The 14919-nt window shown below is 38.3% G+C and overlaps 1 protein-coding gene across 3 annotated transcripts in view; it reads right to left on the bottom strand.

Moving 5' to 3' along the window:
- Positions 1–14919, bottom strand: part of prickle2a (prickle homolog 2a) — a 107603-nt gene that overhangs the window by 39216 nt on the left and 53468 nt on the right. For 2 of the 3 annotated variants that reach the window (XM_052562898.1, XM_052562900.1), the window contains exon 2: positions 8906–9061. In XM_052562898.1, coding sequence (XP_052418858.1) covers positions 8906–9037 — 132 coding nt within the window. In that variant the 5' untranslated portion in view covers positions 9038–9061. Of the gene's footprint in view, positions 1–8905; positions 9062–10000; positions 10130–14919 lie in introns of those variants that run through there. The other variant, XM_052562899.1, reaches the window with a different exon arrangement.

The following is a 14919-nucleotide window of genomic DNA, read 5'->3' as shown; positions in this document are numbered from 1 at the left end:
ACCTTGTCTGCGCTGATCTTAATACTCAACGAAGAGACATGAGAGATATATCTATAGAAAGCTTGACATGTCTACTTTTAAACTAAACAAGTGCTGCCGAACAAATATTCTGTGATAAAGTACGCGATGTCCTTTTTTCACGTCTCCCTTCTAATGTGTATGGAAGGCCAAGAGGGTCAAATACACGTTAAATACGTGTATTTCACGCGTAGACAACACGTATTTAAAGCGTTAAATACGCGTTGTTTACTCATGAAAAATCAGCGTGTATTTAACGTGTATTTCACGTTTTAAATACAAGTTAAATACACGTGAAATACAAGTGAAGTATGCCTTAAAAATCAGTTTGAACAGGTCAGTGTAATTGGCTGCTGAGGACTTGGGTCAAACCACTTCTGTGTGCTTAGAGGGGTGTACCATTCATAGACAGGCAACCACCATTTAACATGCTATAGATCAGCTTATTCAGCCTTATTATTTAGTCTTTTTTCTTTTCTGTTTTGTATAGCCTATAAAAATAATATATTTAAGTTTCAGTTTTATGAAATATTTATTTTAAATATTAATTAAAATTTTGTGGTGATAGTATAACGTTTATAAAAGTTACAGTATTTTGTAATGAAACAGAACTTTTTGTTTAGCTCTTGACTCACCGAAGTATACTATATATAGTGTCCCTTCTTTAATTTTTCAGTAGTGTGATAACTTAAAATATGTTGTCAGTACTATTAAAATAAGATTAAATTGAATAGTATTTAGGAGATTATGGTTTTTGCATGACTTATTTCGCATTCAGCTAGACAACCCTGTCGTAGCTGTTATCATAGCCTAGGCTTTTTATTAAAAAAGAAAACAGCAAGGGACCATGGAAAAAGACTGAAATAAGGTGTATTTTTTATGGTATTATTATTTTTTATTTTTTGCTGCGGGGCAACTCAAGAATGTTGGGCACACAAGTACTGTGGCTCTTTTGCCCCATGGCCAAGATGGCCAAGCCAACATCAAAGTTAGTTCACTAACTTTTAATTCTAGTTGTAATTGAAATGGCAAAAAAAAAAAAAAAAAATCATAAATACCACCTCTAGTAGCATGATTATAATTGATATAAGCCAAAATATGCATTTTTCATATCTCATGACCACTAGGTAGTCTCAGGTCATGCTTATTATAACACACACCAAGTTTGGTCTCAATATGCCAAACGGTTGCCGAGATATAGCCTCACGTGTATTTTTGCGTGCTTTTCGTCATATGTTTTTATGCATTATTCGAGAACGGTTGGACGAATCAACTTGAATTCCATAACTTTTTGCCAGCATGGTCTGAAGATGATCTGAGCCAATTTTCGTGAAAATTGGACTAACTGCCTAGGACGAGTTCGAAAAAGTAGGTTTTTCGAAAAATTTAAAATAGCGAAAAAACTAAACCTTGCGATTCATTCGACGTGGTATGAGCCAAGGATTCAGAGGAAAAAAGAATTTCCATTTTCTGGCTTACGGTTCAAAAGTTATTAGCATACAAACATTGAAAATTTGCTATAGTTAATGTTGGGACTGTCCTCTATCAGTGTGCCAAATTATACAACTTTCCCGCAATCGGTTCTATGGGCTGCCATAGACTCTTAGTCGGAAAAAGGAAGAATAATAATAAGAACCGCAACAAATACAACAGGGTCCTACGCACCTTCGGTGCTTAGCCCCTAATAAATATGTTAAAAATTTTTTTTTACAAAAGTTCCCTAAAGCACCTTTAAGACCAAGCGGAATCCTGTGTTCCCGCCTCACAGTGCGCAGGACTTGCGCTCAGTGATGCACCTTCAATGTCTGCGGTTTGACTTTACTGAATCAGATTAAGGCGAATACAACTTATTGATCATGAGCCCAACATTTAGCAAGGCAGGAAAACATCATTCATTTTAACGGAAGGAAGACGTATTTCATTGAGCTAATGCTGTTAAAGAGAGAGAGAGAGAGAGAGAGAGAGAGAGAGAGAGAGAGAGAGAGAGAGAGAGAACTAAAGAATAAACACGTATTTTTTAGAAGATTAAACATGATAACATATTATTAATTAATACAAATAGTTTAAGCAATTTAAACCTTTTTTTTTTAAAACTTGAATTTAAATACTATTAAACTAACTTTAAATTATCAAGGAGTTTATAAGTAAAAAAAATTCTAAATGAACTTGTGTTAACAATATAATTAGAACAAACAATATAATTCAATTTCTTAAAATGAACAATTCCTGTATAAAACGGGACAGCAACCTAGTGGTTCTCAACCTTTTGGGGGCACACTATGGTCTAAGTGCAAGTCGCATATAATTTACATATTACGTCACCAATACAAACCAACCTGATTTATAATATTATAGCCTAAATATTATGATTATATCATCTATTACATTCCTTGAAATAAACAATTCTACTCCCCATACATAAAACACCTGATGCTGTCGGTAGCTGACCAATTTTGTGAGATTAAGCTTGAAAGGAGTAACACAAAGAAGTTTCGATTGTAACGCCTGTGTTATACTTTCCGCATGAGCAATCCGGACGCGTACACGGCCAGCGCGGACGCAGACTTCAATTTATACTTCCGAAAGCGCACGCTGATGGTCCGCTCTGCAATTGCCCAGAATTATTGCACACCTACCTAGCGGTCCATAGCGGACTCGGGAACGCAGAAAGGCTTTAAGATGCAGGCTTGCATGACCTGACACGCAACATTTCAGAAAATGTGCGTTCACAAATGTAGCCTATTTTGATCCAAATATGGAAAGCACTTTTGAATTTAATAATATGAGGTTCTCTCCAGAGATGTTTTGCCAAATTTCTTTCTTTTAATTAAGGATTGCTACATAGTGTATGGTGTTTCGATTTGCCTGAACTTCTTCAAGTGAGTTGCTGGGCAAAAAAAAAAGAAAATCCAGCACTTCTCCTTCAATACTGATACTGCGACTATTCACAGTTTGTAAGCTACATGTTCATTTGCTGGCATTTTTTGAATTTCTTTTTTTTCTCAATTAAAAAAAAAAAGTGTCCATTCTGAAGAGCAATTTTACCTTAAAGGCAATTTACCTATTGGCTGTCGATGACTATTTGAATTGAATTCTGCAAAAATGCGCGCTTGTATGTGTTCGTTAAATGCTTATGCCAGTAGGTCTGCTCATGTCTGAAAATAATAAATGAATTTAAAAAAATCACATAAAAACATTAGGATATATGTATATTTTCAAGTCAAGTCAACTTTAATGTCAATCAACCAGGCAACAGTACATTACGCAGCAGACTGAAATTGCGTTTCTCCCATACTCCAATGTGCAATATTAAAACAAGATTTGACACATACTAAGCATAAACTAAACATTTGACTAAACATAGGACACCACTAAACAAGTACAAATAGATATTCAACAAATAGACAGATCAGCATAGCATATGGCCTACAGTGAGCTTACAGTTTCCAGACTATCACAGAGTTTCAAAATATAGTCAGGTTAAGGTATATATATATACATATATATATATATATATATATATATATATATATATATACATATATATATATATATATATATACACACACACACACACACATAGGTCTAATATTTATTTACTGTTTAATAAAAATAGCATGCATATGATCCTTTGTGTAAAGGTCTTTTAATTGTTTAAAATTGTAAATTATTATATTTTTTTAATGTAACAATGTTATATCATAATGTTATTGTTGTTTTACTTCCTTCTTTTATCTCATTTTACATTTACATTAATTTCGCAATCCGTCCCTTTGTGCCACCTGGCAGTAGTTTTGCGAATGATTTTAACACGCGATTGAATTACAGTTACGCGCGGCGGTAAGGTCCAGATAGGCTGGCCACCTACTGTAGATATATTTCTCATGTATGTGAGAAATTTTCAATTATTTCATTATCAGTAAAGAAATTCAAGTGATCGAGAGGGCGCCTCCCTGTCATGCGAGCGAATTAATAATTTTCGCAGCGTCATCCTTGTCTCCTCTTTATGTACTGTATCATTGATTTCATTAAATATTGTTAACTCACACTTGCTTCCTGCAACTCATTTCACCCAGCAGGTCCATCAACTCACCTCTCCCGCTGCGCCCACCGCACCGCCTGCGCCGCCCGTCCCCCGGGAGGTCTCCCTGGACCATTTCCGGCCAGAGCCACGACTTCCGGTACCAGAGAGTTAATCTGGTGAGCCTAACTTTTGCAAGACTTTCCTTAACAAATGTTCCATGCATTTTGCATTGCAGCCCCGCACCTTCGCGACAGAAGAGTCCAAAGTAGCATTTGCTCTTACTCTACTCTCTGGCAGGGCCGACTTATGGGGGATGGCGGTGTGGGAGAATCGGCATCCGTGTTGCACCTCGTTCCACGCCCAACTCTCGGACCTCCGACGAGGGAAATCGCCGGTGGCGGTGGAACGAGGCAGTGCAGTGGGATCGATTCCAGCATTGGCTGGCCGACCATGTTCATAAGGAGATCTACCTCCTCGAGTTGCCCCCAACACTCAACGGTCTCATCAACCTGGCGCTCCGGATGGACGCCCGGATTAATCGCCTTGGTAAACAAACAAGTCCATCACACCTCTACGTCTCTCCCGAACGGGGCCATTCAAGTCGAGAGAACATGGTCGGTCCATCTACGATCACGAACCCATGCAGGTGAGTAGAGCTCGGCTTTCCCAGAAGGAGAGAGAAAGGCGGAGGTCCCAAGGACTATGTTTGTATTGTGGTGGCTCGGCTCATTCCCTCCATTCATGCCCGGTAAAAGAGCTAGCCCGGAAGTAAGTTTGAGGCTACTATCGTGTGGGATCTCCGCCAGGAAGTCCTCAACTACATCTTCGACTCTCCTTCCGGTAAAACTGCAGTGGGAGAACCACACTCATGACTGTCCCGCCCTTCTGGACTCTGGGGCCGAAGGTAATTTCATTGACTCTCTCCTTGCATGTCACCTGAACCTTCCTGTCCTTTCTGTGTCTCATCCCATCCATGTCACTACACTCAATGGCCAGGAACTGCCACACGTCACTCACTACACCGAACCCATAACTCTGCTCACCTCAGGCAACCACATCAAAACCATATCCTTTTACCTCATGGACTCCCCGGTCGCTTCCATTGTTTTAGGTCACCCCTGGTTGGTCAAACATAATCCACGAGTGGATTGGGGTTCCAACACAGTCACTTTGTGGAGTGGAAGTTGTCATGAGTCTTGTCTGGTTTCTGCGTGTCCTGTTGTGCCTGTTTCTGTCTTTAAGGAGGAGACTAGGGCTGAACGATATATCGTTATCGTATCTATATCTAGTTATGAACTTTCAAGATATTAATATCGAAAAAAGCAACGATATAGACGATATAGATTTCCCCTCTCCGCGCTCGCCCTGCATACAACTCTGGCAGTCACAACAAAGTTCAGTTTTACGAGTGCCCTTGACTGCACCGCTAAAGCCAGCGCGCACACATTTGGGACGTGGGAACTATATTGTGGGGGGGGGGGGCGTTTCGATGGTGACGCGTCATTGCTTGTCACGTGTCACACTGCAGCAGCAACAGTGCTGAATGAATGATGATCTGCTTTTATATCATTTTTCCTTTTTTATTCAGAATATTCACAAATGTGTTATTTATGGCATGAAATATCTGATATTCCGATTGTCAAATACTTGCAAGTGGAAGTATATTGTTGTTTAAACACCTTTATAACGATCGCGTTAGTTGAGCTGTATGTGCGATGGGTGCCGCCGTTTGTGCCGGAGACGCAGTTCAGAGAATCGGATCTGTTGGATTTACAACCTCTATGTTTACAACACGTGAATTCATCCACTTCTCCCGAAATACTTAAAAGTAAGTGGCTGGTGAACTGGGAATAGAATATGCAAACACTGAAGTTACTTACACAATGTGTATCTGATATGAATAAAACGTGTCGAATTATAATGGAAAGGATTATTATTACCTCTTCCATAGACATCAGTGTGTATTTTATAAACTCTAAATGTATTGTTTTTTAGTACTTATGTGAATTTATTTGTTTGAAAACTAAAATAAACAGTATGTGGTTGAAAACACTGAAAAGTTGCGACCTCTTCGTCTGGCGCGAATGATTTCAATGTAAAGTCGAGTTTACGCGCGTCTGGAGGTCTCGCGGCGCAGAAGACGAGTTATGAGTTATGAAAAGGACCATTGCAAGCTGAGAGCGACCGGCTTTTGTGGTGGAAATTGGCAGTAATTCCCCCACCTTGCGCAGCTGTACCTGAGTGTCCCTGGGACATCAGTGCGGTCCAAACGTGTCTTCTCAACAGCTGGACATATAGTGAATAAAAAACGCTCTGCTCTGGACTCCGAAAATGTTGATCGAGTTGTTTCCTGGCCAAAGAATTTGTAATGGCCTTATTTTGCGCCTTTTGCGCATTACAATATGCCTACCTAGTGTCAGTTACGTTCAATAAAAAAACCCACATGGTCTGTTCTCAAGTCCATTTAACATTTCATTTTTTGAACAGTTTTTTAAAATGGATTGAATCATTATTAAAAATAATCTTGGAGATATTTGAATTGCCTAAATCATAAATGAAGCCTGCAGTGATGTTTTTCTTTTGTTATGGCAGCCGTCCCCTCTGCATATATATATATTTCGAGAATGTTGCACTCCTGTTGCCGTTGGTTATTCTTCACGAAAGTTCATGCCAATAAATAAGAAATATTGCTGACTTGTGTGCGTTTCCAGCGCTCTCTTTACATTCGTCCGATATTTGACGTTGAAAAAGGAAACCTTTTTTTTTTCTTTTTTTCTTTTTTTTTTTAGACATGGAAAATCGATTTTACAATCGATTCAATGAACAGTTAAGTCTTAAAAATCGAAAATGATTTTTTCACAAAAGTGACAGCACTAGCTCTGAGTGTGCCTGTCTCTGGCTGCCCCCCCCCCCCAGCTCCCCTGTTCCAACGTCTATGCACACTGTACAGAGACAGCGGATAAATTAGAAAGAAAGAAATGAGTGCGGGAGATAATGCGGCAGGTGGCAGTGCAGAATATGACTTGGTGCCAAAACATAAATCATCTTCCATAATTTGGAAGTATTTTGGATTCAGAAAAGACGATGTAAACCAGAGTGATGTGGTGTGCAGGTCGTGCTTAGCAAAAGAACATGTAGTCATAGCGTATCGATATCGAGATATCTGGCATGAAAATCGAGATATGATATTTTGTCCATATCGTTCAGCCCTAGAGGAGACCATGGAATTATCAAACGTGACCTCAGAACAACTTGATGGTGTAACAAACTATGGACTCTCTTTTTTTTAGCACTTTAAATAAAGTTGCTCCTTTAAGCTTAAGGAAGGTTAAGGAAAACTGTTTGACACCATGGTATAATGAGCATACTCGCACCCTAAAGAGAGCAGCCCGAAAAATGGAGCGCAGCTGGAGGAAAACAAAACTTCAATGATATTTTCACGAGTTTACCCTTACATCTAATCTGAAGGCGAATAGTAGGCATATTTTGGCGTGCTGTCCTGGGGGAGGGGTCCGGGCACAGAGCACAGCCCGAACCCAAATAACTCCCCCTATCCCCAATTTGGGATAAATAGATTAGAATTGAGGAGTTGGGGTGGAGGAGGGATTCCGAAAAAACTGTTGTGGGACAGGAGGTAGGAAGACTGGATATATATATGCTTGTGTGCTATTTAAGATGATTAGCTAAACGAGATGCACCTGTGCCAAATTGAATGATTATCTGATCGTGATTCTCCCGAACTTTGTTAATAAAACCACATGTGCCATAAACATGTAACATAATTCAGTGAATTATGAACAGTAGAGTGTCATTCATGTTTTGTAAAATAATTTACAAACTAAAACACTGTATTATATTTGTTTTTAGCGTTTTAAAGTCAATGTTTTATGAATGACAAAGTGTGTTTGTTGGATGAAAAAAATAAAAATAAAAAAATAGTAAGATGCACTATATGCCATGTTTTGTTCGTCCCCATCTACCGAACCTGTCTTAATAAGTGACAGCCAGGTAACAATTGTGTTTGCCATTATCTTTAGCACTATTTGTTACTGTTGTGAAATTAAATGTTAAGATGAATTTTGTGATACTGATTTTACAATTGGTGTAAATGTCCTATAGTGTATAGTGTTAATGAAGGTAATTAAAACATGTAAAGAGTATGAAACTATATTATTTGTGCTTGTGAGAGAGACATAGAGACAGATGAGGATCGCTGAGCATGCTGGATTTTCTGATGAACATTTTATGGTTGAACAGATGGAAAGGAAATGGCTCATGTCACAGAATGAACCGGTAAGTCTCACTTTCTCTCTTTCTCCCTTTATCTCTCACTCTCTCTCTCTCTCTCTCTCTCTCTCTCTCTCCCTCATATATTCAAGTTTAAGTTGCTTTATTGACACGACATTTGTATAATGTATTACCAAAGCATAAAAATACCTCTCTCTCTCTCTCTCTCTCTCTCTCTCTCTCTCTCTCTCTCTCTCTCTCTCTCTCTCTCTCTCTCACACACACACACACACACACACACACACACACACACAGGGTTGCACACACACATTTTAGGGGCAGGTGCTCCAGTGAAAAACAGAGCACTCATCTCATAATTATTAATAAAAAATAATTTATCTAAATCTTTGTGAATGATTTTAATGAAATCTGTCAGAATATGTCCTTGTCAATTTACATTAAAAAAAGTATATATACACACACACACACACACACACACATGTATATATTTATACATTTATACATACATACATATACATATATCTTATCCAATATTTTATTTTTTTGCCTTTCACATTTTTCTTATGTAATGCCATCCTTCAGTTTGAAAAAAAAAAAACTGACATGCTGACATACCTGTTCAGGTTTGAGGCCAGGTGGCACCCAAGCATACTCCTCTAGTGCACAGCCAGAGTCATCATCAGAAGTTGAGTTCCTCTGGAAGTCAAACATGATTTTAGAGACCGTCCTCTCCATATCCAGAGCCATATCACGACTTCATACCATTAATCACTACAGAAAGACACAGACAGACAGGAATGAGAAATGCAGATGTAATGCATTACACAGTTACAAATGCTGATATCACAGACAATTGTATGCATTTCATTTTCATTTCACAAACAAACATTTCTGTTGATTTTCAGTATGTGATGATTAAGCTGTTTCAATTATGCAGTAAATGACCAACTGCTCAATAAATGTGCTATTCAAATGTATTGAAATTGCCTGCATGGAAATTTAACCAACACATTTCTGATAATGCAACATTAGTGTAAATGCAATGAGGGTTCTCACTGAATTGTTCTAAGTGTATTTATTGTCAGTTACAACACTCCCATGGTAAATGCTATTTGTTTATTTCTTCAGAAAAAAAAAAAATAAAATAATCGAAATAAACTGGTTTTGTAATGATAGGATACGATATCTCAAACTACACCGCACATACAAGACAAAGCCATCTTAATGCATCAAAATGTTTTTAAAACATGTTTGAGCACACATTTGATGCATAGTGCTGAGAAAGTAAAAATAATGTTTTTAATACTAATGTTATTATCTGCAGTATCATGTCAGCCATGTAAAAAAAAAATATATATATAATAATAATCTTGATAATTCGATCACCTGCAAGCTTTCTCTCACATTACACAATCTTATAAAATACAAGACGTCACTGTGACATCACACTTCACTTGCACACAACATGAACCTAAATTTGGTCTTTCGCATCAACAGAAAAAAAACAAGGAAAAAAGAAAGAGTCTGCACAAAGTGTTCAAAGATAAGAAAACCATACGGCTACAATGATTCTAATATCGTGCTATTAGAATTCATCCATTAGAGGATACAGTAGAGACCATGTTTAAATAGGTATTGGAAACATGTTTCTATAATATCACTGTAAAGATACAACAGAAATTCAAAAATTCAAATGAAAGACATACAGACCTGCATCTTCATATCAGTATCCAAAAAATAACCTGAGGGCTGAAAGAACTAGAAATAGAGAGAGAGAGAAAAGAAAAACGCTGTGCTAAAGCAATGCGAAAATAAACGCTTTTCTCTTTTATGTCATGCCTCATCCTTCGCTCTCACTCTGCCTGTGGATTTGACTGTTTCTGTGTGGGTGTGTGAGAAAGAATGAAAGCGAGGGAGGGAGGGAGTGAGAAAGCGAAGGAGGGAGGAAAGAGAACATTTCTTATTTGTGTAAAAGGCAACATTAGAGCAAGCTCTCAGCTGAAGGACTGATGTTGACCTTCATGTCGTTTTAGACTTTTTATAACATAACAATACTGTAGTCATACGCCATATATTTATTTTACATTTGTGTTCTTAGTATGTGTACATTTACCATAAACAAAAGGTACAAACTCAAATATACAGTAAACATCTTTTCTTACGAACATGGTGGCATACAGCGCAAGTTTGGGAAATAATCAGGTTTAAGCAAATAAATTGCATCACTGTGTCAGAGTTCCAACGTTATATCATAATAAAACCTGTCTTACATATATATATTTTTTTTGCTGATTTTAGGAACCTCAGAGGTGAAGACAGGGACACAAGCAAATCCAGCTCCCTGTCAATGTCAAGCATTTCTGACCTGAGCAAAGAAACGCATGTAGGCTTTCAGTGACGATGATGAAGATGAGAAAATAATTCAAACCCACACACTTGGCATCAGTCAGTGACGGTGAGTGGGCTCTCGACACATGACAGCGCCTCATAATACAGCTGTAATTACTGCTGCTGCATTTGAGTTGATAATTAAGCCTCAGCGATGGCTACACGTCACTGTGTGTTAATGACAAAATGATACGCACTGGGCTTCTTTACATGTTCGTGAAGGGTCCTTTTTTTTATGAAGAGCCCAGTTAATATTTAGCAGTCTATATCTACATATAATTTAGTCCAATTTGTGGAAACAGAGCATCTGAGATGTTCAGCTATGCTAAATGCACCATTACTAGTAAACAAGTTCACCTTTGGAATATGCTGCTTCACATTTGTATATAGTAATATTAAGTATATTAACAATAAAATATATCAATACCAACATAAGCAGGTCAATGGTTCCAAAGAAAAGCACAATCATTCCTGCATGCCCTCTAGACTTAAGATTTTCACATGGCTAACAATTATAAATACCCTCATGGACAGATGGTCTCAAGCCTTATATACAGACAAAATGTAGCATCATTTTAGATGTGTGTATATATATATATATATATATATATATATATATATATTCTAAAGCACACATAGCATTGTGTCAACCTTTACAGCCTTCTTGTCATTGCACAGGAACACGCAAAGATGTTTGAGCATTTGGAGTGCTCTCACTGACCATGAACACATTAATCATTCAAACTAACAGCAGGATGCTGGCTTTGTCTCTTTCCAGTGAACAGTGCTCGTGCTCTGGTCGCCATGGAGCTCTCTGCAGTGACAAGTCTCCGTGGAAACCTTGTGCAGATCCAAGAGCAAGAAAGCATACCCACAACAGATTTATCAGGGAGAGAGTGCAAAGCCTTGCCCCTTAAATCATCCCTTTTCATTTAAACTGTTCTCTGTCACTCACACTTTCTGAGTAAGAAGGGTTATCCTAGAAAATCAATCTATCCATCAATCAATTAAACCAGGAAACCAACTGAACAAAAGGTTAAATTCTGATTCATAAATACTAAATGAATCCTATTTAAGTACCAAAATTTTGCTTCTATTGTGACATTATGTAAAATTGATCATGACACTTTTATTTTCATGCATTTTACTCTTAAACTTTTGCTCTTAAGGGGTCCTCAGATGCCAATTTTCCACAAGTTAATATGATTTTTTAGGCTCTTAATGAAAAGGCATTATTTGGTTAAAATTTATCAAAGCTAGGTTAAAAAAACACCCTTTTACTCTGTCATAAACAGCTTTGTTCACAGTGTGTGGTTTCAGTGCATGTCCCTTTAAATGATAATTAGCTCTGCTGACCCCGCCCCTCTCTTCTGTGGGGTGATGAGCAGTACTGTTTCCTTTAGCCACATTTAGCTGCAGAACTTGCTAATAAGCACATTATTAGGAAAGGATTTGCAAAGATTCATTAAAAACCCTTATACTCGCTTCTTCTGGAGGTGAAGCTGGGTCCTGAATGATTCTAGCAAACATAGACATATTGATGTAAATCAGGGGCACTTTCCCTTCAAAAACTAAAGTAATCCACTTCATCTTCAGCGGCTCAGATATTAGGAGTAAATGACGAACTGTTTGTTCGTTATTACATCCAACAACAGAATACCTAAATCACTTAGGAGTCATTCTTGTCCACATCTGCTCCAGTGGTGAAACACTGGAGGACTGATGACAGTCACTCAGGGGCGGAGCTCAGTGTCAATCAACAGTTGTGGGATGGGCCTGCCAGCCAAGAATCTATGAACCGCATGATCTGAGACATTGCTCTTGATTTATTGAGATTTTGTCATAGCCCAGCGAAGGGCGCTGAGGAAAGAACAGGGTCTGGGTCCAAATGCAGGGAAAAATGACTTTAATATAACTGAAACAAAAAACAAACAAGGCAAAAACAAAACAGAACAGATAACAAGGACAAGAGCAGAATTAGAAGCAGCCAAAATGCAAACATGATTAACATTAACATATAAAGATTAATACATTCAGACAGAGTGGTGTGTGAGACCACTCTGTTTGGGTTAGTTCACCCAAAAAAACTCACCCCCATGTTGTTCCAAACCGTGAGACCTCCGTTCATCTTCAGTTTAACACAGTTTAAGATATTTTAGATTTAGTCCGAGAGCTCTCAGTCCCTCCATTGAAGCTGTGTGTACGGTATACTGTCCATGTCCAAAAAGGTAAGAAAAACATCATCAAAGTAGTCCATGTGACATCAGAGGGTCAGTTAGAATTGGTTGAAGCATCAAAAATACATTTTGGTCAAAAAATAGCAAAAACTACGGCTTTATTCAGCAACCTGTCCTCCAACTAATATGCTTGTATAGGTCGTTTGTCCAAATCCCTAAAAAATACGACCCATCAGAGCGTATACTACCAATCGGCAAAAGGGCGTTTTCATATTAATGTTTTGTACTCTTTTATTTGCCCTCTGGTTTGCATTTCGTGTAGCTCTGTTAGTAGATTATTGTGATATACCTTGATATGTAATCATGCTATCATGCGTTCGATCCCAGGGAACTGACGTGCATGAAAATGTATATGCTCAATAAATCATAATTTAGCAAGATTTCTGTGAAGGTTAGGTTTAGGGGTGGGGTTATCGAACAAATAAGCCACCTAGTAAAATATGTAGGAAATACTGTGAGATTGCATTGCATTTAAATAACCTATATGGTCGTTTTTTGTTGGAGGACAGGCTCTTATTCAGCATTGTCTTCTCTTCCGTGTCTGTTGTGAGAGAGTTCAAAACAAAGCAGTTTGTGATAGCCGGTTCGTGAACAAATCATTCGATGTAACCGGATCTTTTTGAACCAGTTCACCAAATCGATCTGAATCATTTTAAACTGTTCGCATCTCCAATACGCATTAATCCACAAATGACTTAAGCTGTTAACTTTTTAATCTCCCTCTGAGTTAAAACAAACCAAAATTAATTAATTAATTAATTAATAGTAATTCATTTACTGACTGAAAGCTGTGAAGAGAGAACTGAAAATGAACACCGAGCCGAGCCAGATAATGACTTGTTCTCGAGTCAAGAACCGTTTTTGATGATACTGCGCATGTGTGATTCAGTGTGAAGCAGACCGACACACAGAGCGTCTTAACCGAACTGATTCTTTTGGTGATTGATTCTGAACTGATTCTGTGCTAGTGTTATGAGCCCAGGTAAACCGAAGGCTTGAATCAAGGGCAATCAACGCCAATGACGTCATTACGTCGAACGCAAAAGAACCGGTGAACCATTTTCTTCAACCGATTTATTGAATCGAACTGTCAGAAAGAACTACTGGTGATCCGAAAACTGATGCAAACAGTTCTTGACTCGTGAACGAGTCAATCTTTCATTCATTTTCGGGCTCTGCTCGGTGTTCATCTTCAGTCCCACACTGAGCTGCTAATGTCTTGAACTATTTAGCATAATCAGCAGTAGTTGTATGGCTCTAGTGTGAATGAAGCAACTGAACCAAAACAGCTTTTTTATTTATAATCTTATTAATTTGCATTCAATGCCATAGTCTTTCAGATCTGCTAATAAAGCTCTATTACATCTCCTTCGGTCACAACTTAAATTTAAAAGGAGACAAAGACATTGCGGTCGCCGCTACACGTTTGTGGAATCGGCTGTCACCTGACATAAGAAGTGCTTCATCTGTCTTTAATTTCAAGTTCAGACTTAAGAAACAGTCTTACAATTTGATTATTATTGTTGTTGTTATTTTTAGTTTTACTATAAATATAAGTAAAACTATATTTAGAAACTATATTTAGAAACTATATAAGAAAAAATAAGGACTCAGTTCACTTCCAACGATTCCGCATCAGTGTGGAAAAGTCTAAAGAAGATCACCAATTACAAGACACCACCCCCCCCCCCCAGCACCGTAGAGAATCAACGACTGGCAGACGATCTGAACGAGTTTTACTGCAGGTTTGAAAGAACACCCATCACCTGCCCTGAACGCCTCCCCACAAAACCATTCACACCCTTCACAACTCCTGCAACCCATCCTGAACACCTCTCCAATCAAGCACTCTCACCATTCTCACCTCCTGCATCCCCCCTCTCCCCCACACCTGCAATTCAGATCAGCGAGGATGCGGTGCGCCAGGTCTTCCGGAAGCAGAAAAGGAAAAAAGCACCAGGCCCAGATTGTGTTACACCAGCCTGTCTGAAATCCTGTGCTGAC

This window comes from Carassius gibelio, chromosome B8, assembly GCF_023724105.1.
Source record: "Carassius gibelio isolate Cgi1373 ecotype wild population from Czech Republic chromosome B8, carGib1.2-hapl.c, whole genome shotgun sequence".
Classification (NCBI taxonomy): domain Eukaryota; kingdom Metazoa; phylum Chordata; class Actinopteri; order Cypriniformes; family Cyprinidae; genus Carassius; species Carassius gibelio.
The sequence above is the reverse complement of the archived record's forward strand: the minus strand, read 5'-3'. Positions and strand labels throughout refer to the sequence as shown.